The 26,950-nt window shown below is 43.3% G+C and overlaps 1 protein-coding gene across 4 annotated transcripts in view; it reads right to left on the reverse strand.

Moving 5' to 3' along the window:
* Positions 1-1,083: 1,083 nt before the first annotated feature.
* Positions 1,084-26,950, reverse strand: part of LOC137620733 (nocturnin-like) — a 198,213-nt gene continuing 172,346 nt past the window's right edge. For all 4 annotated transcript variants that reach the window (XM_068351100.1, XM_068351101.1, XM_068351102.1 and 1 more), the window contains one exon: positions 1,084-4,546. In XM_068351100.1, the coding sequence (XP_068207201.1) occupies positions 3,944-4,546 (603 nt within the window). In that variant the 3' untranslated portion in view covers positions 1,084-3,943. The remainder of the gene's footprint in view (positions 4,547-26,950) is intronic.

Consider the following 26,950-nt stretch of genomic DNA (forward strand, 5'->3'; position numbering starts at 1 on the left):
ATTCTAATTTCTTAGTCAAAAGGTCAAAAACTCCCCTTAAGCAAGGAAATAATACCTTCAAGATTAAAATCCTGGTGAGCAGAACTATATACAGTATGCAGCAATGTACAGTGGTTCTAGACAAATTATACCAAGAAAAGATTAGCTAGGTCACTAACACAAAGGAGATAGCTGCACCAGAGTATGAGGAACATTAGGAAGAATATCATATCCTGTAGAGAAATCTCAAAATTTATCTTTAAAATAGGTACTGTAGTCAAATTGTCCCTCCTGAAAGAGAAACAGCAACAAACTTCATGAGGATTTATTAAGATAATAGTTTTTTTCAGTGTGAAGGAAGAGAATTTGATACAGACAAAAGCAAACTGCCTCCTTGATTTTTCTCCTGTAATACCTCTCTTGTTTATTATCACAATTAAAAATTATAAATTCTGCAATTTGCTCTTACCCTTTGCAATTGGTTATGTACAAAGCAATAACTTACTCTATGCATCGATAGTCGTAGGAGGAGGAGGAGATGATCATGATGATTAGAGTAAAAAATTTGTAACTCATACATATTAACATACAAAAATTACACTCAACTGAATCTAAAACTGATCAAGATAAAAAATGATATAAAAAGAGCACACAAGTATTTGGCTGAACAAATTTTTTAAATTTATTGTAAGAATACTAATCAGGAAGGCACTTGCCCCTTACTTTATGTTCAAAATATGCTATCTAGCAATCACTCTCCCTAGTTCATTCTACATTATCTGCATGTGCCAAAAATAAGAATTTACTTGCATTTACTAACACAATGCACCCAAATCCATGAATTACTGTATGATGGATGTACAGTACTGTAGTTTAAAAACATCTGAATTTAAAAAATTAGAATATGTATTTTATATTCATGTTGTGCTGTGCATGGTTTAACCTCTATTTAGTACTCCTTGGATCAAATAAATATCACACAATAATACTGGTAGTATTAACGATCTAACAAACCTTACAAAAACATTCATCAAGTGATATATGACCAGCAAATGGAGGTTTTAAAGAATATATATAATTCTATTGAAAGAATAAAAATACATCTGTAAGAAAAAAATCTCTCTTTATTCCAAGTACACATTAGTCGGTAGGAAATTTAAAGCAGAGTATAATAATTTACACTGGGGTGTGCACATATTCCACAAAATGGTGCACTACAAACCATTTCAATTCTCCTGGTACATGAAGACTACCCACTAATAAATGAAACAAGGATGTTCTGAAATGAAAGTAATTTCTTTCCAAAAAAGTTCCAATGAAATTATAAATAAATTTTGAAAAAGTTCTTTGCTATATAGTGTAGAGCTTAATATAATTTACTATTTCACTCAATGCTACAGAGAAAGTAAATGCCACTCTTGACATACTAATTCTACATTCTTATCAGTTACTAACACAATGAGGTATACAAAACAGACACATTAAAGAATCTAGGATGCTATCCGCAGTGAAGTTTTAGTGTACATATATACAGTGAAGTATGACATTGGACCTGCTAAATTCCCAATGAACGTGTGAACATTAAAGTACATCTTAATCACAGTACAGTATTATAAAAATTTGGACGTTATGGTCATGAGTTTACACAGTCATATGGAGCTCCTGACTGAAAGTATTGCATATACCGGTACTGGTAAGTGTGAAAACTACTTAGCACTATAAATCATTTATTATATATTGTACTCATACTGTATATATAGAATATCCTTGGATTAGAATGACTAATTATTGATCTTAGTTAATTGCCAAAATTACACACTTGACTTCTAATAGTACAGTACATCAAAGGTATTATGTATTCATCTCTTCAACAATAATTTTCATAGCAAATACAACAAAAAGCTATGAATGAGCAAATAAATTGACAAATGGAAATGGAATTCTACATAATTCATGAAACCTTCCAATTGATTAATATTGTGTAATAATTGTCACTATAATATATAGCTCCAGTCATTAAAACCAATAGGCTATGGTAGTAATCTTTACAAATGTTCATAAAAATTTACAAAAAATATCTATCCATATATATACCAAGGCACTTCCCCCAATTTTGGGGGGTAGCCAACATCAAACAAATGAAAAACGCGAATCTTTCCTCTCTACGCTCCTCCCAGCCTGACGAGGGACTCAACCGAGTTTGGCCAGTACCGCTAGGGTGCTACAGCCCACACTCCCCCGCTATCCAAGGTGAATGGAGGAAGTAGCAGGGCCTACCGGAACTGCGTCACATCGCTTGCTATTCATACCTATTTCTAGCACGCTCTCTTACCTCTCTCGCATCTATCCTCCTATCACGCAAAGCTTTCTTCACTCCATCCATCCACCCAAACCTTGGCCTTCCTCTTGTACTTCTCCCATCAACTCTCACATTCATCACCTTCTTTAGAAGTCGGCCATTTTTCATCCTCTCAATATGGCCAAACCACCTCAACACATTCATATTCACTCTAGCTTAAATCATTTCTTACATCCGTTCTCACCCTCACCACTTCGTTCCTAACTCTATCTATTCGAGATACACCAGCCATACTCCTTAGATACTTCATCTCAAACACATTCAATTTCTTTCTCTCCGTCACTTTCATTCCCCACAACTCCGATCCATACATCACAGTTGGTACAATCACTTTCTCATACAGAACTCTCTTTACATTCATGCCTTACCCTCTATTCTTTACCACTCCCTTCACTGCCCCCAACACTTTGTATCCTTCATTCACTCTCTGACGTACATCAGCTTCCACTCCACCATTTGCTGCAACAACAGACCCTAAGTACTTAGACTGATCTACTTCCTCGAGAACTCTCCATTCAACATGACATTCAATCTCGCACCACCTTCCCTTCTCGTACATCTCATAACCTTACTCTTACCGACATTAACTCTCAACTTCCTTCTCTCACATACCCTTCCAAATTCTGTCACTAATCGGCCAAGCTTCTCTTCAGAGTCTGCAACCAGTACAGTATCATCCGTAAACAGCAACTGATTTACCTCCCATTCATGATCATTCTCGTCTATCAGTTTCAATCCTCGTCCAAGCACTTGAGCATTCACCTCTCTCACCACTCCATCCACATACAAGTTAAACAACCATGGTGACATCACACCTCCCTGTCTCAGCCCCACTCTCACTGAAAACCAATCGCTCACTTCATTTCCTATCCTAACACACGCTTTACTAACTTTGTAGAAACTTTTTACTGCTTGCAACAACCTTCCACCAATTCCATATAACCTCATCACATTCCACATCACTTCCTTGTCAACTCTATCATACGCTTTCTCCAGATCCATAACGCAACATACACCACCTTACCTTTTTCCTAAACTTAAAAACTTGATGCAGTTATCATTTTAGTCAAAGATTAAAACAATATTTTACATTATCATTCCTTCAAGGAATCATTCAGCAGGGAACAACACAGTAATGGTAATGTATGTATACCAGAAATGACTTACATGGTTCTAAAACTTATCACCCACTTGTGTCATTAATTTTTCACTTCTTATTTCTTTTCATTAATATTGTTCCATTGTACTTTCAATATATCACTTATATTCTTTCTTAAGTGTCCCATATCACCAAGGTAAAATTATACTGGGTTACTAAAACTATAATGCCCTGAACAGAGAACTGAACTATTTGTTCATATACGACGAACAACTAGCACTTTTCTTTATTCACAAAAAAAAAATAAAAAAAAAATACATTTCCTCGCTAGCTCTCAGGAAGTATGGTAATAAAATAATTTACCTATAAATAAAATATACAACTACAAGTCTGTAAATAAAGACAGAATCATGAATGCAATATATGCTATTAAAGACCTGTAATTTCTGTTATATATAATACAGTAATAATCTACTGTACTGTAATGTACTTAAAAAGTAGAAAGATCATGACAATTGCTTTGAGTTACAAATACCTGTATTGCTTTCATGATTCTCTAAAACTCCTGGAAGATTGCTTTCACCATCCGAAACAGTACTATTGTTATCTCTTTCGAGGACAACATGCCTCTCAGGTTGAAGAGAGAAATCACAAATGAGCGAGAAATGATCTGATGGGTAGGCAAAACTTGGAGCACGACATGGTCCTAGGTCTTCTTCAGTGGGAGCATCAAAACCTCCCTCGACACATAAGTTACGTGGTGTGTAGAAGATATAATCAATGTTATGGCAATGTTCTCCAGATTCCCTGATTTTCCAAGTAGAGTAGGGAGGTTCTTCTCCTCCATTAAGGACTGTGTAGGCTGAATCTAAACCTGTAGATTCGTCCATCATGGTAGCGTAAACCGGCTCACTGGGGTCTGCATTAAAATCTCCACAAACAATAGTTGGATGTGAACTGCAGTGCTGTTCTAAAAATCCCAAAAGATCCTTTCCTTGTTCATTTCGAAGACTTGATAACAAAGCACCCTGACGTGCCTTCAGATGGGTAGTCAACACAGCTATTTCTTTTTCAGTCGATCTTTCCTCAAAGATCAGCAATATTGCAACCTAAAAATAAACCACTTAAGTAATGATATATCACAGTATGTCATATGAAATAAACTAAAAAAATAGTAATGCTACTTATAATGCAAAAGTCAATATAACATGTCTTACTTGACAGTACAGAAGCCCTTGATTCAAGCATCCAAGTCTCATAACAGATGTGGGAATATCAATATAATCCTCCACCCCTGGCAATTTCAAATAATCTTACTTTGGTACTTAAGGAGATTAAATGAAAACTGCATAGATTAAATTTTTATGTACTGCGCAAGTATAATTATTGTCATCATCAATAGTACCATAGAGCCTAAAGTAACAAATTCTAAAAGAAAGATGTATTTTTAGTAGCAAGTAAGATGTATTTTTAGTAGCGATACAAAATACGGAATGTCTTCAGCAGAGCTGTAATGGCCATTGAATGTATTAACGAGTTAGTTAACAATAGGTAGTGAGCGCACGTGAGTAACTCCAGACACTTTCCTATCAAAGAATTCAGTTTTGACCTTCGGCTTAGGACTGAGAGGGGTGGTTGAGATGGGAAACTAAATTTTAAAGGATTCTTGTTTGTAAATATAGGAAAAATATAAATTACTTTCAGAATTTTCTATTGGTTTCTGCACATATGCAAACCTTTTGTTCTTTAAAATAGGGAGACCCCTTTATTGATGGGAGGAAGTCCCACTAGAACCAAGCTAGTTGGTTATTTTTTCCTGTGGAGTATGTCAGTCTACCTTGCCCTGTATGGGATTCCACTTTACCATAGGGATGAGTAGATTTATAAGGCCTGGCCTGTACTGTACTCAGCATAAGTATGGTAATTGGTCAACAAAGGAATCCTTTTCTACCAAAAGGATGATGCTGCCTGGAAGGAAATACCTGCTGAATGATGTACAATTATTTTGATATCTATTACACCTTCATTACGGGATGACTGGAAGTACTACTACTAACAACTCTAGTCAGATAAGAATGGTGGTCAGAAGTGTAGCTTAAGAGGCATAAATGTCCAATCTGGCATTTAATGGTACATGCACTTCATCCCCAAGATAGAAGAATGAAAGAAGCAGAGGAGCCCATCATTCTACCTATCCTCTAAACTCATACGGACACGTAACCATCGTCAAGATGTTCTGACCCATATGGGAGATAGGCTGGCTACACTACTTGAGCAGTCATCTCAGGGCCAAGAATAAAAGTGTCAAAGATCTTGTGGGTATGCTGCCTTAAATAAAAGGTGAAGGTTGTTAGGTGCTTACAAACTCCTTTCACCACCTGGCCAACTGCAAGATTCTCCGGAAGACTATGTTGGAACTAGTGGCCTTGATTTTTTGAGTTGTTGTGCGAGCTGGTATCTCAATACCCTCAATGGTCAAAGCATATGCTCTAATAATGACCTAAAGAAACCAGAAAGAGGCTGTGTTCTTCAATACTCTGTCTTGGTTCTGCCAGTGCTAAAGAACAGCCATTGCCACTCAGGCCTGAGATGTCAATCCTCTTTATATAGCACTGCAGAGCCCTCAAAGGACACAAAAGCATCTCCTCTTGATTACCACCCGACAGTTCACGTAGAGAGGGGATGGAGATCTTGAATATGGAGTCTTGAAAAGAGGGATCAACACTGTGGCTCTGACCATTCCTGGAATGCTTCTACTGACCACACACCTGACATGACCAGGCTGCTCAGGTGTGCACTCCTTCCCTCATTTAACACATTCAAGAATAGTTGCATGTCCAGAGGTTTAAAGGCAGCTAAAAATGCCCTAGCTAACAGGACAATCTATTACAGACTGATCATACATACACATGATCAGTGCCCAAGCTAAATTTACCTGTCCACTCAAGCTAGGACTAGGAATAGCCAAGGCAATGGCTGCTGATGACTCAGCAGGTACACCTATAGGCTCCCCCTAAAGCCCCCTCCTTAACTCACAAGGATGGTAAGGCTGCAAACACTACAAGAAAGTATCAAACTTGAACAGGTCTCGAACCCCAGTCAGGCAGATTACCAGGCAAGGCTATTTCCAATAGGCCACCAGAGGTGGGGAGTTAAATGGAACTCCCAGGGTTAGGTTTTCTTTGTCCAGCCATGAGGTAAGGTTAACCCAAAGCTCCTGTCCCACTGGAACAATATGGGGCACGGGATCACTGAAAGCCAACCAGTGATCCTTCAAACACCACTGAAGAGATCTCTGGTGAAGGCTTCCAAGAGGAATAAGTTTCTCTAATAAGGAAAGGTGGCTGAAAAGATTGCTAACGTTGAGCTGGAAGTACTGCCTTGGACAGAAAAGGTTTCATTACCCCTCTAAGCTCATTGACATGATAATCTGATGGAAACTCTCACTGCTGCCATGTCTATTAACATGCCCATGGGTGAGATTTGACTTCCCTTAATTTATCAGGATCCTCAAATAGCAATAATTTATCAATATCCTCAAATTACAAGAAAACTATCTCAATCCTGCAGTAACTAACTCCTGAGGCGGCTAGGATTAACCAACCTTCGAAATACATCAAAAGAGGTATCCCATGTGAGTGGGCCCAAGCTGCCACCAGTGCAAACATTCACGTGAATTCCCGGGAAGCAGTGCACAGGGCTTTGAACTACACAACTCAACTGAAGAAGAAGCAGCAGCAGAGGTATTTCTGACAAGACTGATAAATGAGTATAGTATCTGAAAGTATATATTCTTCAGATCCACTGAAAGCACAAAGTTCCTTCTCTACTTCTCTGATGGAACTCGGTACAAATCGTACCATTTCCATCCTTCATCAGGGAGAGTTGACTAGAAACTTGAAGGTTCATCTTGAAAGAACTAGTGCATTCTTCTCCAACATCCCTCTCATTTCTGCCAATAACGTAATAGTTTTTTATGATATTGGAGGATGATTTCAGAACTGCAGAAGTACCTATCCCAAACAACACTCACTACCCAAGGCTTGGCACCATGTCTCTACCAGGTTGCCCAATGGCATAACAGTCATCCACCTACTCGCAGAAGCAGTACTGTAGAGAAGGAGCCCAACATCAGCATCCCAATGTACTCCCCTGACTCCTTTCCTTAACTTGTCATGCACAGGATCCTTCAGAGTGAAAGTAGCAGTGTGTGTGGTCCTAATCAAGGTCTAGAGAAGGTTGACGCGATCTTTCCACTCACCTCTATCCCATAGGCATGGCAATAGACCCCCTTGAAAGGGACTTGGCAGTACATGAAGGAGTCCTACAAGGCAGTCCTCCACTTCTCCATCACCACCTATAGATGACTCTTCAGCAAGAATGAAGTGGACTCCTGCATAGATGAATTCTGCAGCATCGATTCTACTTCTGGACAATCTTGTTTTGAAAATTAGGACACCAGGGCATCCCTCTTCCTCAAAACAGTTGGTCCACTGTTCTTGCTGACTGGTGTGCCAGAAAGGTCACTGCCTTTCCACCAGACAGTACAAATCTCCTGAACTTTTCCAAAATGTTAGGTGTTGATAATCCCTTCTTCCTTGCAAAATAAGTCAAGAGAGCATGACCATTGGTCGAGCCCCGAGATTGCTTGGAGGAAGGCCATAGCAAAAGATTCCATAGCTGCCAACTCAGTTGCTGAAAGGGGCATGCTTTCCGATCAGTCTCTCTTAAAGGGGAGACCACCTGTCAATCTGATAACTTAATGGGTCAGCCTGAAGAGGTGATGAGGCAGAAAACACTGGCATGTAGAACATTCGCTGCCTTGAGAGTCTGGGAGACAAGATCTTGTTGGACCAACTAGAAGTGAGAGCATTCCAAGATCCACAGCTCGATCCAACGCCAAAGTGCTGATCAAGGACCATGGTTTTTCTGAAGCTGGTGTCATGGTCCCCACACTCACGAAGGAACAATTTGACTCAGGGTTCTTTGCTCATGTCAGTACCAGTCCAAGGTCCAAAACCTTCAGCGCAAGAGAATCCAGAGTACTCTCATCGCTCGCAGGGGTTGAGGGTTCAGCAGGCTGCTCATGAGACCCCACAAAATATGAATGTGCTTACCCAAGAACAGAATCCGCACTGTAATTGGAGACTGATGATGGACCGTAGGTTGCCATTAATGAGATTGATTGATTGATTGATTCAAAGTTTTCAGGCATCCTGACATCTGAGGTCATTGACGCCAGTAACATTTAATTTATGTATACAAAAATAAAAGATAAAATAAAATAAAAAATAAAAGAGTATTCAATTAAAATCATAAAAGTTGAATGTAATAAAAGTTAAATATTTTTCAGAAAACCTGCTTCTGAAATAAATCTAAAAATGCCACTTGCATGGTAGGACACATCATTTCCAAGAATCTTGGCAAGGATGAACCTGCCACCCTCACCTCGAGCCTCAAACAAATATCTATTCCGCAAGTTGTTATAATTGGGGCATTCGGTCAACAAATGCCTTACTGTTAGAGGTACTACACAGTCGTCACAATATGGTTGGTGTTGGCCCTTCAGCAAAAACTCGTGTGTAAACCGAGTGTGACCAATACGGAGACGACAAAGAGACGTCTCCCATTTTCGGGGCATCATATTATACCTCCAAGGAGATATGTCATTTGTTATCTCTCGCATTTTATTGCCATCTTGACTATCCCATTGCTGTTGCCATTTATTGCAAACCAATTTCTTGATGTCAGGTAAGAAATCATCACAGGGAATGGGATACCTTCTTGGCAGCAACTCTGATGCAGCCTCCTTAGCCAGTGAATCTGCCTTCTCATTCCCAGACACACCTACATGTGCTGGAACCCAACAAAATTGAACTGTTATACCTCTCCGTCCAATTATGAAAAGCCATTCTAAAATCTTTAAAACTAAAGGGTTATTAGAATTAAAAACTTCCATAGCTTGAAGGACACTCCTTGCATCACTAAAAATTGTAAAATTACCCTCCTTCTCCAACGCTATTTTCTCAATAGCGGTTAATATGCCATACAGTTCGGCAGTAAATATGGAAGCGGTCAGAGGAAGTGCACCTCTACAATTAAAACCATTACTATGTACTCCAAATCCAACGCCAGCATCAGATTTGGAGCCATCAGTATAGATAAAAGTTGATCCTCTATGTTCTCTAACATGTTCATTAAAAAGAGACCTGGCTTCTAGGTCTGACATATTCTTCTTATCTCCAATAAAATATTTACAAAAAGATATCTCTGGTAACTTCCATGGAGGCGTTGGTGATACCTTGAATGGAAGTACCTTATTTCTAATTAAATCCAGACTATTTAATAATCGTTTCACCCGAAAGCCATAAGGTTGAGGAGATTTTGGGTGCAACTCAAAGTATGATGCGTGTCTTACAAGGCTTGCAGTCTGAAAGGCGAGAGAGTTAGGGAGTCTTTGCAATCTAAACCAATACCGAAGAATGGAAGACATTCGGTATAGGTCTAGAGGTAACTCTCCAGCATCAACAAGGAGACTTGGGATAGGCGAGGTTTTAAAAGCTCCAGTAGACAATCTAATACCTGCATGATGTATCGAGTCTAATATTTTTAACCGGCTTGGGGTGGCTGAAGAATATACCTCACAACCATAACTAATTTTGGAAAAAATCAAGGCCTTGTATAATTTTAAAATAGTATTGCGGTCTGCCCCCCACGATGTATGGGACAATACTTTTAAGATATTCAGAGCTTGAACACATTTAGCTTTTAATGCTTTTAAGTGAGAAACCCATGTCAGCCTACAATCAAATATCAAACCTAAAAATTTAGCTTCTCTTGCACATGGTATCCGTTGACCTTTAATGTATATATCCGGGTCTGGATGTACTCCCCGGATACGACAAAAATGGACAACGGTAGTTTTACTTGTCGAGAACTTAAATCCATTCATGTCAGCCCACTGGATAATTTTATCAATAGAGTGTTGGATTTTTCTCTCAACCATTGCCATTCTAGTGCCAGCAAATGATATTGAGAGATCATCCACAAATAATGTTGAGAGAACATCCTGGAGAATGGCTTTGGATATCCCATTAATTGCTAGTGCAAAAAGGGTTACACTCAGCACACTACCCTGAGGAACTCCTTCTTCCTGGCACTTACTCTCAGATAGTGTTTCCCCAACTCTCACTTGAAAAACTCTACGTGAAAGAAATGCCTGAATAAATAGTGGCAGCTCTCCTCTCAATCCCAATTCATGAATGGTTTTAAGTATACCATATCTCCATGTGGTATCATATGCCTTTTCAAGGTCAAAAAATACTGTAACATGGTGCTGTTTGGAAGCAAAGGCTTCACAAATAGAAGACTCTAGTCGTATCAACACATCAGTCGTTGAGTGCATTTTTCGGAATCCACATTGAATCGGTGATAAAATACCTTTCTTTTCAAGGTACCATATCAGCCTTGCATTGACCATCTTCTCCATGATTTTACATAAACAAGATGTCAATGCAATAGGACGATAGTTTGCTGCTAAAAACTTGTCTTTACCGGGTTTTAAAAAGGCTAAAATAATGGCTAGTTCCCAAACACTTGGGTAACTATGATCATGCCATATTCTATTAATAATACTTAAAATAAATAGCTTTGTATTAAAATGTACATGTTTAATCATTGCATATGGAATTCCATCGGGTCCAGGGGCTGTATTGTTGCAATGAGCAAGTGCGGAATCAAATTATCTTTCAGTGAAAGGAGAATTATACGACTCTTCCCTTCTTGTTGCAAAATTTAAAATTTTCTTTTCTTCAGCGCTCCTATACTGGTGACCAGGGGCTCCTTCACACTTGCTGGATACATTTGAAAAATGATTAGCCAGGGCATTGCTAACTTCCTTTGCTTCAGTTACATACTGGCCATTCACCTTCAACACTGGTGGTGGGTTGGGGGTGAATTTGCCAGCTATCTTTTTTACTTTCCTCCACACAGAAGATGGTGGTGTTCTACTGTTAATGGAGGAAACAAAAGACATCCATGACTGGCGCCTTGCTTCTTTCATGGCACGACGGAACTGTGCTCTACATTTCTTGTACATAATTAAATTCTCATCAGTTCTGCGTCTACGCAATCGTGTTAAAGATCTTCTTGTGGCTCTGTGCAGGGCAGTTAGTTCTGAAGACCACCACGGGACTGGTCGTCGTTTGAATAACCCTGTTGTTTTTGGAATTGAATTGACTCCTGCTGTATGGAGAGTTCCATTCAGTAAGTCTATGGCATCATCGATATTTTCAACTTGTCCTGCATCCCCCTCAATTTCGCTTAGCTCACGAAATTTACCCCAGTCCGCCTTGTCAAGATTCCATCGTGGCGATCCCTGTAAAGGTGGACCATTGTTGGTGTTTATAATGATTGGTGCGTGATCACTAGTATGCCAATCATCTAATGTTCTCCAATCGAAGTCTATTAGGCAATTAGAGCTTACGATTGCTAGGTCAATACATGACAAGGTACCTGTCTGGACATGAAAGTGTGTGGGCTCTCCTGTATTAAGGAGTCCCACATCTTCATTTTCCACAATTGATGATATGATATTTCCCCTCGTGTTTGCTAAAACATCACCCCACAAAGGATGTCTACCATTCAAATCTCCAAGTAAAAGAAAAGGTTGAGGGAGTTGTTGAATCACCTCCACTAAGTTGTCATACAAAATGTTATCATTTGGAGGCAAGTACAGAGAACAAATTGTATATTTTCGCCCTATGTCAATCTGTACAACCACTGCCTGCAGAGGTGTACGAATAGACAGAGAAACTTGGGGAACATCTCGACGAACGTATATGAGACTTCCGCCATAGCTCCCCACTTGGTGATCATATGGTGTCCTATAACTAATGTATTCGCGAGGACATGGGGTATTATGATCAAGTTTGCTCTCCTGTAGACAAATAATTATGGGGGAATGCTCATGAATAAGGAGCTTAAGTTCTTCATATTTGGCCCTTAAACCCTGACAATTCCATTGCAAAATGGAGGAAAAAACTATGGTTTATAATTTGGTAGACCCCTTGGATGGAGTCTTCCCATTAGCAGTTTTTGATCTAACACTATTTTTAGGTGGTTTTATTAAAGAAGGTCTTGATAGATTGGGTTTAGAATTTATGATTTTCTTTTTGTCTTTTTGATCCGATTGTTGAGGAGGTTGGTGGACCTCCACTTGAATTTCCGATTTATTTAAATTGACTTCCAGATCAGAAATATCAACAGACAAATCATCATATTTATTTGACGTCGTAATTTTGATATTTCTTATGGAAGGGGGTGAGAGAGATGGAGGTCTCTCTCTTTTCCGATTAGTAGGTTTTGAGCTACCAGGTTTTTGCACCTTCCCCAATACAGGTGCACCTGGTAACTTAGTGTCAGGTGGCATCTCCATCAAATCAGGCAAGGACATGGCCTGGGAGAGGTTAGTACTAATGTTAGTAATGGGGGACGAAGGCTGTACAGAAATGGGCAATGACCCATTTTTAATACGCTGTGGCAAAGCCTCAGAAGGCAATACGATTACTTTGTCATGCAGTACTTTATCATCAGAGGTTGTATTTCTTTTCTTAGAATTACTGGCAGTGCTAGGTGGGGTTGCTGTCTCCTGTGGTAAATTTACCTTTGATTTTAAGGCCTTTGCATAGCTGGTTGATTTATTCAACATTCTTTTTGCATGTCCCACACTTATGTGTTCTAAACTTGATTTGTTTAGGGCAGCTTCCTCCAACTTATACAGTTCGCATATCCTATCAGTTGATTTATGATTCAAATTGCAATTTGAACACCTGGCCTCAAGTGTACATTCTCCATGATAAGTTTTGGAGCAAATACCACACATTTTTCCATTTTTGCAAACTTTGGATGGGTGTCCAAATTTAAAACAATTAAAACATTGCAGGGGCTTTTGTTTGAAAGGTCGAACTTTAATCCTTTCATTTTCAATAAAAATATGGAAAGGTACATCAGCATCCTGGAAAGTAAGTATAATCATTGAAGTTCCAGGAACCTTATGCACTTTCCATACATTTAATGGACACATAGAAAGTATCTCCTCCTCTGTAAATTCGTATAGGTCCTTATTAAAGACCACTCCCCTTCCATAACTAAAATTTAGATGAGGTTTAATTTCCAATGTAATTTCATCACTGCCTGTCTGTAAGTTAGACAGTATTGCAGACTGAGTCGAAGATTTGGCATGGATGAGATAACTGTTCTTCCCAAAACGAGATATATCTCCAGGTGCTATGGTTCCTACTTTTTTTTGGATAAACTTACATATCTTAAAATAATTCCCTATTATCCCTTTAGGTTCAGCTAAGAGCCACATAGGTGGTTTGGGTTTTCTCTGTGAAGGCATGGGTACATTTCTATCTTTTTCAAACCAATCAGCAGGTTTGTACACATCCAATTCCTTTGGGACCTTATCACAAAGAGCTCCCATGATGTTCAATTCGTTAATTTTGATACTACTAATATTACTTATGGCATTAAACGCTTCATCATGACTTTCAAAAGATATCCAAGAGTCCCATTTTTCATCTCCAAGTCGCATCCGTATTTCCTTTATCAATCCATAGCACTCAAATGCTCTATATATATCATCATAATTTGTCTCTAATGGGATTTGGGAAACATGAAGGAATCGTAGTTTCCCTGTGTTACCCAAATTGCTAGATTTTTTAACATCAGTAGAGTGGTCCTTTTTAGTTCGAAGGTCGTCAACAGAGTTTTCCTTAATTTCAGTAGCAGAAGTCGTCAACAGTGCCGGGGGGGAGTCAGCAAATCCAGGGGATGGGGAGTCAGTATTTGAAGGGTCCATATTTAAGGGAGGGATTTTCAGGTTTTTTGTTGTTTTGTTGGGGTACCTGCTTGAGAATTATAAGAAAGTATCATACGTTGGAAAGGAAATTTGCATTCGCCACTATCGGCACAATGAGAGTATATTTCCCCGATGGTCCACTCCATACCCTACCCGAAGGATAGCATCAAAACAGATATAGAGGCACAGGTGTAAGCTAAACCCGCCTGTTAGGACTGAGACCAAAGTAATATGGAATCATCCTCCCCATATCTGTAATGATGGGCTTCCGGCCAAAAGCCAAGAGTCCCACCTCAAGGATTGGATCCCCCTGGATTCCGATGACCCAAACCTTGAGAGTAGTTCCGCCAAAAAGGTCCAAACCATCTTTGGGATGGCTGAGATCATCCAATACTCTCATATATAGCTTTGAATGCGAATACCTCCCAACCGTGATCCCTTCTCCCATTCATCTAAGCAGGCAGTAATAACGAATGTGGAAATATCCACGCCATTTAAATAAAATAGAAAAAAAATAGATAAAAAAATAAATGAACAAATAAAATAAATAAATATATATATATGCATACATCTACATATATATATATATATAACTAAGAAAAATAATAATCATAGAGATAGGACAGCAAGATGAAAGAAAGGAAATTTGATAAAATTAGGAGAAGGTCGAAGTAATATTAAGCAGAAGAAAAAGATGAAAGAGAGAAATTTAGATTCGAACTGGGGGAGCAATTTCCCGAAGTTCGAGAGCCCTCTTGCCCGTCACCAAGATTCAGCACGGGAATGAAATGCCGTGCTGAAGCTCAATGACTTCATCAAGGCATTCTCTCATTAAGAGGGCCATTAATGAGAGGAAGATATCTGGTACCAATCAAACCAGATACAGAAGAGGTACTATGTACCCTTCCCTTAGTTGCTATTTGCTTACAGGAGAGAGAATGAGTGAGCCGTAGGCACATGAGCACAGGACAGCAACCCCTCACCCACTGACCCATGGCTGTTGGCTGCATGCAAGCATACAACGAGGAGATGCCATCTTCTCAATTTGGGATACCAAAGCATTCTCCTAAGAGAAGGCAGCAGCACTCCATGTCCAGATAGAAAAGGTAACGAAGGATGCCAATGTTCCTTCAAATGGAAAGAGTGCATGGACCTGCACGAGGTTGTGCATTTCTGGACAGCCTGGCTATTAGGGTAGTCAAACCAGCTACCCAGGCCCTAGCTCCAAACTAGCCTGAAGCTGTCATCTTCCCCTAAAGGAGGTGGTGGCATTAAGAGTTCTACGGGACTTCTTATGACTAGTCTTTATGGTCTTCTTAGGATTCTTCCTCTTCTTGTTAGGAATAAGTGTCAGAATCAGAAGAGGAAAAGCTGGAAAAGGAAGAGGGGAGGAATTAACTCGCTTCCTCCTCTTAATAAATTCACACTGCAACCAGTAAAGTTAAGAGGTCAGAGCAACCATTGACAACGATGCACCTCCCAAAAAAACCGCAGGTGTTGCTCCGACAGGAACCACAGCACTGAAGTCACTGTCACAGGGGAATCAGTAGGCACTATCACTGGCACTCATAACAGACACAGGGGCTGGGGTTACTGTTACAGGGATAACGGGAGCCACAGGGCGAGAATACGGGGGCACCAGGAATAGTGGTGATGGGCAAAGGGGTGATCGGCGCAGACACACATGGGTAATACACACAGGGGTAATACGTAAAGTTTTCACTAACACTGAAACATAGTTGTACCCATTCACTAGCTTTGGCAGTGGCACTACCACAGGGGGTGGGAGCTTTTCTTAGGTTTAGGGAGCACTGTGGGAAGCACCACAAGTGACCAGCACTGGGATCACCACGTCTCACTGGGGTCGCAACTAGTATTACTGGTACTGGGGACACCCATGCCAAAGTAGCCTTAGCTACTAGCTCCCCAAAAAATGACATAAAGGGTCGACTTAAAACTGGTCAGTGGCAGTTTGCATGGCTACAGTGTAGCTTTCAGCTCATACTGGTGTGAAAACATGCCAATGCAGATCCAAATTCTCCTTGCTCCTGAAGCATACTCCCCAGAGTCCAAACTAGGGGACTATACCTATTAGCTTCTGTGACCAGAGAACTTGATAAGGAGAGTAAAGTGCTATGCAGTGTCTTCGGCATCATCTTGGGCATTGCCAAGGATGATGACAGAAGACATTGCCTACCTTTTCCTCCTCAAAGAATAAGCCTGCCAATGAATGGGAAGTCAAGATCTGCACTTGGCACATGGGGATAATTACAAACAATCATACCCCCTATAAGAAGAGTCAGAACCTAAAGTTGGTCTTGCCATACACCAATTGCAGCATCTACCCTTTCCTCACGCATTTATGATATTCCTGCTTCACTTCCAAAATTAATGAGAAAATTTAAGAGATGCAATTCAAACAGCATTTGGATAGGACGTAATAGTACATCCATACTCATTGCAGCCGAAAAGAAAAGTGAAGTCTTTGACAGGAAAGTCCATGTTCACCACCTGTCGTTGACCGATTCATTAACTAATTCAACAGCCGTTCAAGATCCGGTGAAGACATTTCCTGTTCTAATCCTCTGAGGATCCAGCGACACATTTTGGCGCCATCCGTTCATGTGACTAGAAGTGCTATATAGAAAGTTTATATAGCTTCTGAATATGATTTTAAGTTTTTTCTATATTTATTCCTTTGTTAGTTATGCTACAAAATGTCCCCATAAGTAGGTTATCACAAGATATCAGAAGATTGGTCGGTGATCAAAATTTATGAGCCTGACAGTCATTTTGTCATGGCTGGAATCACCAGAGGGTTAAAAGATAAAAGGTTTATCTAAGTATAAGAACAAATGATAGTCAAATTACAACTACGGACTCATAATATTGTATTGTAGAATGGGATGTCAAAATTAGGAATTAAATAAAAGAAGTTAGACTACTACATGCAGAAACCATTTGTGAAATATTTTAGATGAGTTAAGGTATTGATTGAAATACCTGAATCTGACTCAAAGAAACAACCTCCACAAAATGTCAGTCAGTAGGTAAAGGGGAGGGGAGATAAAGTTTAAGGTAAAGCTGGAGTTTTAAAATACATTACTTATGAAGGAGACAAGCTTTGATAAAAAGGGGAGAAGGGTGACTTAGTATTTCCATGAAAATTATGAAAGCAAGCATGTGTTATGACTGCAAAACTTTTAAACAGGGCCCCTACATTATGCAAATCACAAGGCAAGAAGATAACCTATTCCATGTTTTAACATGAATTTTGCAACAGATACTTTGACTAGTTTCTTGAGCTGGAATCACACCAGGCTTTTATATTGCCAGCAGTGTGACACTACAACACTTTTGCTAGCTACCATCAGTTGGAAGTTGATGAAAACCTCAAACAAGAAATGACTAGTGTGATTCCAGCATAATACTGTTAAAAATTAAAAAAAAGTCTTCATCATAGTAAATGCACTTTTCCTTTTATCACAGGCTTCAATTTTAACAAGAACACAATATTATTATTATTACTAGCCAAGCTACAACCATAGTTGGAAAAGCAAGATGTTATAAGCCCAAGGGCTCCAATAGGGAAAAATAGCCCAGTGAGAAAGGAAATAAGGAAATAAATAAATGATGAGAACAAATTAACAATAAATCAATCTACAAACAGTAACAACGTCAAAACGGATACGTCATATATAAACTATAAAAAGACTTAAGTCAGCCTGTTCAACATAAAAACATTTTCTGTAACTGAACTTTGGAAGTTCTACTGATTCAACATGGAGTTTTTATGATAAAACAAAGTTTTATGAATACTTACCTGGCAGTTATATATATATAGCTGATATCTCTAAATCGGCAGAATTTTTCAAAACGAGGCAACCGCCTTGTGGTGGTTGGGAGGTAGGTGGTAACACCCGTCACAGGGTGGTCCAAGGAATCATTCCCGTGTCCAAGACTTCAGTTCATCTATGCCCGACCTGTCTCCTGAGGGGAGGTGGGTGGGCCTTTGAATATATATATAACTGCAAGGTAAGTATTCATAAAATTTTGTTTTATCATAAAAACTCCATTTTTATGAATAGTACTTACCTGGCAGTTACATATATACATTATATAGCTGATTCACACATTTGGAGGAGGGAAACAGACAGTGAACATTGTAGGGGAAACAACAAAAGAGTTGTAGGAGATAAAAACACCTTGATTCCTTGCCTGCTAAGGTAGCTGATTTCCAATGTACAGCCTCTAGAGTGGCTTTCCCTTAGGAGTGTTTATCCAGGAGTAAGCCTGCAATGCTGCAAAAAACTCAATCGAGTCTGTCAAAGGGATAAGACCAACAACTTGACTAGACTTCAGAAACTACCTTCGCCCCATATAATAAAAACTGCAACCTTACTAAAACTAACCACCTAACCCTGCAACATAGACATAAACTATCTATCTAGACTTAGGGAACCGCACCACAAGACGAAGTCCTCAGACTATCATAAAAACACAAACCCTCATACATGCATATACAGCTAGCGCAGGTTGTGATGTCCTGTTGAGCAAAAAATGAGATAAAAAATGAAAGGCAGATAGAAAAATTCAAGAAAAATAAAAAAACACAACTTGGATTTATGAATTTATTTGTAATTACTCATCATTCATTCAATTAATATTTGCAATGGCCACCCTTCCTTTGGATGACGTCTGCAAGGCATTTGGGGAAGGAGTTGATGAGGTTCTCGCACAGCTCCTTCGAAATTTTATCCCAAGCGGCCCGTAGCGCTGCCTCTAGCTTAGCAAGAGTGGAAGTGTCTTCATTCCGGATACGAGCCTTGAGAATTGCCCACAAGTTCTCGATTGGAGACATATCAGGGGAGTTACCAGGCCATTTTTCAAGAAAACTAACGTTATTTTCCCTGAAATAACGGGTAACAACCTTAGCTGTATGAGCAGGGGCCCCATCCTGCTGAAAGATTGATGTATCGGTTCGGTGAAACGAATCCTCAAGATGCAAACGAAGCAGTTCGAGATGCCTCTCCTTGTTCACAGTCTGCTTGGGGGGTAGAAACACAAGCTCAGTAACCCCACCATATCCCACACCCCCCCAAACCATCAAATAGGCAGGAAATTTAGTGGTAGGAGTGAGGAATTTGGGGTCCAAGGGATCAGATCCCGGTCGACGCCAAAAGTTTTTGCCAGTCGCATTAGAAACGTAAAAGGTCGATTCATCTGTGAAGAGGATTTTTCTGAGTTCCTCCTCAGGCCATTGGCTAAGCTGCTTACAAAATCTTAGTCTATTTTCTCTGTGGCGTTTAGTGAGGAAAGGTTTCTTACGAGCAGGGCCCTTCTTGTACTTCAATTCCCCCGACAAACAATTTTGTATCGTTCGCACCGATATGTCAGCAAGAACTTTACAATTTTGTTCCTTCAATTGTTTGGCAGTAACACGGGGGTTCATTTCAACATTTCTCTTCAGAAGCCGAATGATACGAGGCGAAGTCTTCTTCCTTGCCCCCCCTCCATGTCGGGGAAACGGGAGGGTACCATCTCCTACCAAGAAGCGTGCAACCAACCTTCTAACTTGCCTCTCATTTACACCGGTTTGATTAGCTATATCCTTGGTTTTCATGCCTAATCGGTGACACTCAATCACCCTGACAATGTCATCATGATCAATTCGAGGCCTAGACATTTTCATCCAAAACTACTAGAGTTAATGGCCAAAAAAACGAATGCGTCGCAGCAACTGAGGGAGATTTTCTAACTGGTTTGAGAGTGAGGGGGAATGAAGGAAAGTTGCCAATTAGTCATTTAACCCGTTCTTGCCATACAAACTGGATTTTTAGCTGGTGAATATTTGAGCAGTTTCTGATGCCCTAAATCAATTTGGGCATCACAACCCGCGCTAGCTGTAAACCAAGGTTGAGTGGGGTTATTAACTCCTTTGCCTAATACAAAAAACGCAGCTATGTATGGGCCCAAGGAATAGCACTTGCCAAAGTCTACTCTCACCTCTCTAAGTTAATGAGAAGCAAAGACAGTTGCTCCTACAGAAAATTGCATCCATGAATAGCCTAACTAACATATTCCTGATATGCCAGAGAGGTAGCAATGGCTCTCACTTTGTGAGCTCGTAATTTCAACAGGGCGAAGTGTTCCTCTTCACATAAGAGGGGGGCTTCCCTTATTTACTCCCTCAGGAAAAAGGACAAAGCATTCTTAGCCAGGGGTTTTGAGGGACCTAACTGGGCAGAGGAGTCTTTCCTTCTCTCGACCCACTAGGTTCGTGAGGTTAATGACATCAAACGTCGTAGGACAGGGTTACGAAGGGTTCTCGCTCTTAACGAGAAAGATGAACCTTAAGGCACAAACTGCCCTATCCTAATTGAAGCTCACCCTCTTACCAATCGCCTGGACTTCGCTGACCTTTAGGCATTCGCTAGAGTCATAAGGAAGAGGATTTTCTCCGCTACCACTCGAAGAGAGGCTAGCGAGATAGGTTCAAATTTCTTGGAGCACAGAAACTTAAACACCACATCCAGGTTTAAGAGTACCTATTACGTCGTCTGAAAAGACCCAATGAGGTCCTGGAAATCTTAATTTGGGATAACTCTAGGCCTCTATGCCTAAAGACGGCCGAGAGCATACTGCTGTATCCATTGATGGTAGATACAGCCAGCTTAGCATCCTGTCTGAGGTACACGAAGAAGTCTGCAATCTGGCTCAGAGAGGTAGTGGATGAAGAAAACTTGTGCCGCCTGCACCAAGCTCTAAAGGTCTCCCACCTAGATTGGTAGACTCTTTGTGAAGAGATCCTCCTTGCTCTGGCGATAGATTCGTCGCTAGTGCCGAAAAGCCTCGAGATCTGACAAGCTTCTAGTCAGTCTGAAGGAAGTCAGTTGAGAGCAAGGGGGGTTAGATGATACCTCTCGAAGTGGGGCTGTTTGAGAAGATCTAGACTTGCCGAAGTCTTCTTGGGAAGTCCATCAACATGCCCATCACTTCCAAAAACCATTCCCTAGCAGGCCAGAATGGAGCCGCTGGGATCATTCGCCCCGAATCGAGGAGAGCGAATTTCCTGAAGACCAGATTGATAATCTCGAACGGGGGCAACGCAAACATGTCCACCCCCGTCCAATCCATCAAGAAGGAGTCCACTGCTACAGCTTCCTCGTCCGGGACTAGGGAGCAGCAGTAGGGGATCCTCTTCATCCAGTTGAAGGCAAAAAGGTCTGTTACAGGTCTGCCCCACAACATCCAGAGACTGACAGACTTGCGGGTTGAGAGACCATCCTGAGGGAAAAAACAAGTCTCTTCCTGCTGAGCATGTTTGCCCCGATGTTTCTTGCCCTAGAACAAACCTCCTTTCTAGATCCAAGAGATCAAAACGAAGGCGTCCTAGATCTCGACACACGATTCAACTAGTGTCATCACGAAGTCCTAGATTCTCACGTTCAAACCCATGCCTCATGCTAGAACTTCGACGTCGAGCGTCCTGAAAGACAAGGCGCCGATTGTCCTGTAAGACGTGGCGCCGATAGTCCTGTAAGACGTGGTGCCAAAAGTCCTGTAAGACGTGGAGCCAAGAGGTTAACAGAGCGAGATGCTGAACGTTCTAAAAGACGTGGTGCTGAACGTTCTAAAAGACGTGGTGCTGAACGTTCTAAAAGACGTGGTGCTGAACGTTCTAAAAGACATGGTGCTGAGCGTCCTGGTGTCAGAAGAGACTTCTTGTTGACAGGAAGACCTAATTATTTGATAGCCTAAACGTTATAAAAAAATCCAGATACAGGGACGCTCTGATTCTCTAGAGTGCAGTATTCTGCTACATTAAGCAAAAGTTACTTGAACATAAGAGGGGCGGAGCTGAGACCAAAACGGCCCGAAACCGACCCATTCTACACCCGTTCTTCCTTGTAAACAAACCTCAGATAAAGTTTGATTGTATAGCCTGCCACTTAGACTCCTCTCTAGAACTGGGAGAGAGAATCGTTGTGCTAAAAAACTAAAGGAGGTTTCCCTATAAAAGGAAAAAGTAATCCTCCTTCAGAAGAAGTACTGACCAAAGGTCTGCTCCCCTCTTCTCCAAAGATTTTGATGTCTCCACGGAGAACTTAGACTTCTGAACGAAGGCGTAAAGAGCATTTACGTCCAGGACCGGACAAAAGACTCCCTTTCCCAAAAGAGAGACATTGAAGTTGCAAAGTCGGTTAGGCAGAAAAGTCTTATCCAAGTAACTAACAAAGGAGGATTCACTAGGAAAAAGATTTCGCATCCATCCTTAGTAAAAACACGGACCAAAGGTCTGCTCCTCTCCTCTCCCAGTCTCGCCAGAAGTAGCAAAGTCTGGCTCCTACTGTCGATAGTTCGGTTAGAGAAAAAGCATGCAGAAAATTTCTTGCTGATTAAGACACCAAAACCTGTCTTGACCAACTCTTGAGGGAGAAGAGAGAAAGAAAAAAGGAGAAAAACGAACCTTAATTATGACCTCTGATTTCAAAATTATCCAGCCTCATTGCCTGTATTTTAAGAGACTCAGCAAACCACCAAGGGGGCCGTAAAAAATCTCTGTGGGGCCGCCACAAGGTCTTCGACCTACAGTAAACGTGGCTAGACCTCCACCCTTGCTATCCTGGCCTGTCAGATAAGGAAGCTGGCATCAAAGGTTTCTGTTTTGAGAAAAAAAAATTAATATATTCTTAAAGCTCCATTAATGACCACGTGAAAACTCAGAGGGTGAGGAACATGGAGAAACAGAACTTAGGATCTTCTCCTTCTGTTAACCTCAAATAATTCAACAGGAGAAAAGTGATCACTAAAGTCATCCTTGACAAAGATCTTATATGACGTGGCGTCGCCCTGAAAGGACAAGGCGGCGATCGTCCTATCATCCCGAGGGACGAGACTGCCCACGTCCCGAGGGACGAGGCTGCCCTCTCCCCGAGGGACGAGGCTGCCCTCTCCCCGAGGGACGAGGCTGCCCTCTCCCCGAGGGACGAGGCTGCCCTCTCCCCGAGGGACGAGGCTGCCCTCTCCCCGAAAGACGAGGCTGCCCTCTCCCCGAAAGACGAGGCTGCCCTCTCCCCGAAAGACGAGGCTGCCCTCTCCCCGAAAGACGAGGCTGCCCTCTCCCCGAAAGACGAGGCTGCCCTCTCCCCGAAAGACGAGGCTGCCCTCTCCCCGAAAGACGAGGCTGCCCTCTCCCCGAAAGACGAGGCTGCATTCGCCCCGAAAGACGAGGCTGCATTCGCCCCGAAAGACGAGGCAGCATTCGCCCTGAAAGCATTCGCCCTGAAAGAAAAGGCAGCAGTCGAGGCTGCATTCGCCCTGAAAGACGAGGCTGCATTTGCCCTGAAAGACGAGGCTGCATTCGCCCTGAAAGACGAGGCTGCATTCGCCCTGAAAGACGAGGCTGCATTCGCCCTGAAAGACGAGGCTGCATTCGCCCTGAAAGACGAGGCAGCATTCGCCCTGAAAGACGAGGCAGCATTCGCCCTGAAAGACGAGGCAGCATTCGCCCTGAAAGACGAGGCAGCATTCGCCCTGAAAGACGAGGCAGCATTCGCCCTGAAAGACGAGGCAGCATTCGCCCTGAAAGACGAGGCAGCATTCGCCCTGAAAGACGAGGCTGCATTCGCCCTGAAAGACGAGGCTGCATTCGCCATGAAAGACGAGGCTGCATTCGTCCTGAAAGACGAGGCAGCATTAGCCCTGAAAGACGAGGCAGCATTAGCCCTGAAAGACGAGGCAGCAGACGAGGCTGCATTCGTCCTGAAAGACGAGGCTGCATTCGCCCTGAAAGACGAGGCAGCATTCGCCCTGAAAGACGAGGCAGCATTCGCCCTGAAAGACGAGGCTGCATTCGCCCTGAAAGACGAGGCAGCATTCGCCCTGAAAGACGAGGCAGCATTCGCCATGAAAGACGAGGCTGCATTCGTCCTGAAAGACGAGGCAGCATTCGCCCTGAAAGACGAGGCAGCATTAGCCCTGAAAGACGAGGCAGCATTAGCCCTGAAAGACGAGGCAGCAGTCGAGGCTGCATTCGTCCTGAAAGACGAGGCAGCATTCGCCCTGAGAGACGAGGCAGCATTCGCCCTGAGAGACGAGGCAGCATTCGCCCTGAGAGACGAGGCAGCATTCGCCCTGAGAGACGAGGCAGCATTCGCCCTGAGAGACGAGGCAGCATTCGCCCTGAGAGACGAGGCAGCATTCGCCCTGAGAGACGAGGCAGCATTCGCCCTGAGAGACGAGGCAGCATTCGCCCTGAGAGACGAGGCAGCATTCGCCCTGAGAGACGAGGCAGCATTCGCCCTGACAGACGAGGCAGCATTCGCCCTGACAGACGAGGCTGCATTCGCCCTGACAGACGAGGCTGCATTCGCCCTGACAGACGAGGCTGCATTCGCCCTGACAGACGAGGCTGCATTCGCCCTGACAGACGAGGCTGCATTCGCCCTGACAGACGAGGCTGCATTCGCCCTGACAGACGAGGCTGCATTCGCCCTGACAGACGAGGCTGCATTCGCCCTGACAGACGAGGCTGCATTCGCCCTGAAAGACGAGGCTGCATTCGCCCTGAAAGACGAGGCTGCATTCGCCCTGAAAGACGAGGCTGCATTCGCCCTGAAAGACGAGGCTGCATTCGCCCTGAAAGACGAGGCTGCATTCGCCCTGAAAGACGAGGCTGCATTCGCCCTGAAAGACGAGGCTGCATTCGCCCTGAAAGACGAGGCTGCATTCGCCCTGAAAGACGAGGCAGCATTCGCCCTGAAAGACGAGGCAGCATTCGCCCTGAAAGACGAGGCAGCATTCGCCCTGAAAGACGAGGCAGCATTCGCCCTGAAAGACGAGGCTGCATTCGCCCTGAAAGACGAGGCAGCATTAGCCCTGAAAGACGAGGCAGCATTCGCCCTGAAAGACGAGGCAGCATTCGCCCTGAAAGACGAGGCAGCATTCGCCCTGAAAGACGAGGCAGCATTCGCCCTGAAAGACGAGGCAGCAGTCGCCCTGAAAGACGAGGCAGCAGTCGAGGCTGCATTCGCCCTGAAAGACGAGGCAGCATTCGCCCTGAAAGACGAGGCAGCATTCGCCCTGAAAGACGAGGCAGCATTCGCCCTGAAAGACGAGGCAGCATTCGCCCTGAAAGACGAGGCAGCATTCGCCCTGAAAGACGAGGCAGCAGTCGAGGCTGCATTCGCCCTGAAAGACGAGGCAGCATTCGCCCTGAAAGACGAGGCAGCATTCGCCCTGAAAGACGAGGCAGCATTCGCCCTGAAAGACGAGGCAGCAGTCGAGGCTGCATTCGCCCTGAAAGACGAGGCTGCATTCGCCCTGAAAGACGAGGCAGCATTCGCCCTGAAAGACGAGGCAGCAGTCGAGGCTGCATTCGCCCTGAAAGACGAGGCTGCATTCGCCCTGAAAGACGAGGCAGCATTCGCCCTGAAAGACGAGGCAGCATTCGCCCTGAAAGACGAGGCAGCATTCGCCCTGAAAGACGAGGCAGCATTCGCCCTGAAAGACGAGGCAGCATTCGCCCTGAAAGACGAGGCAGCATTCGCCCTGAAAGACGAGGCAGCATTCGCCCTGAAAGACGAGGCAGCATTCGCCCTGAAAGACGAGGCAGCATTAGCCCTGAAAGACGAGGCAGCAGTCGAGGCTGCATTCGCCCTGAAAGACGAGGCTGCATTCGCCCTGAAAGACGAGGCAGCATTCGCCCTGAGAGACGAGGCAGCATTCGCCCTGAGAGACGAGGCAGCATTCGCCCTGAGAGACGAGGCAGCATTCGCCCTGAGAGACGAGGCAGCATTCGCCCTGAGAGACGAGGCTGCAGTCGCCCTGAGAGACGAGGCTGCAGTCGCCCTGAGAGACGAGGCAGCAGTCGCCCTGAGAGACGAGGCAGCAGTCGCCCTGAGAGACGAGGCTGCATTCGCCCTGAGAGACGAGGCTGCATTCGCCCTGAGAGACGAGGCTGCATTCGCCCTGAGAGACGAGGCTGCATTCGCCCTGAGAGACGAGGCTGCATTCGCCCTGAGAGACGAGGCTGCATTGGCCCTGAGAGACGAGGCAGCACTGGCCCTGAGAGACGAGGCAGCATTGGCCCTGAGAGACGAGGCAGCATTGGCCCTGAGAGACGAGGCAGCATTGGCCCTGAGAGACGAGGCTGCATTCGCCCTGAGAGACGAGGCTGCATTCGCCCTGAGAGACGAGGCAGCATTCGCCCTGAGAGACGAGGCAGCATTCGCCCTGAGAGACGAGGCTGCATTCGCCCTGAGAGACGAGGCTGCATTCGCCCTGAGAGACGAGGCTGCATTCGCCCTGAGAGACGAGGCTGCATTCGCCCTGAGAGACGAGGCTGCATTCGCCCTGAGAGACGAGGCTGCATTCGCCCTGAGAGACGAGGCTGCATTCGCCCTGAGAGACGAGGCTGCATTCGCCCTGAAAGACGAGGCTGCATTCGCCCTGAAAGACGAGGCAGCATTCGCCCTGAAAGACGAGGCAGCATTCGCCATGAAAGACGAGGCAGCATTCGCCCTGAAAGACGAGGCTGCATTCGCCATGAAAGACGAGGCTGCATTCGTCCTGAAAGACGAGGCAGCATTAGCCCTGAAAGACGAGGCAGCATAAGCCCTGAAAGACGAGGCAGCAGTCGAGGCTG

Source organism: Palaemon carinicauda, chromosome 27, assembly GCF_036898095.1.
Source record: "Palaemon carinicauda isolate YSFRI2023 chromosome 27, ASM3689809v2, whole genome shotgun sequence".
NCBI classification, from domain to species: Eukaryota; Metazoa; Arthropoda; class Malacostraca; order Decapoda; family Palaemonidae; genus Palaemon; species Palaemon carinicauda.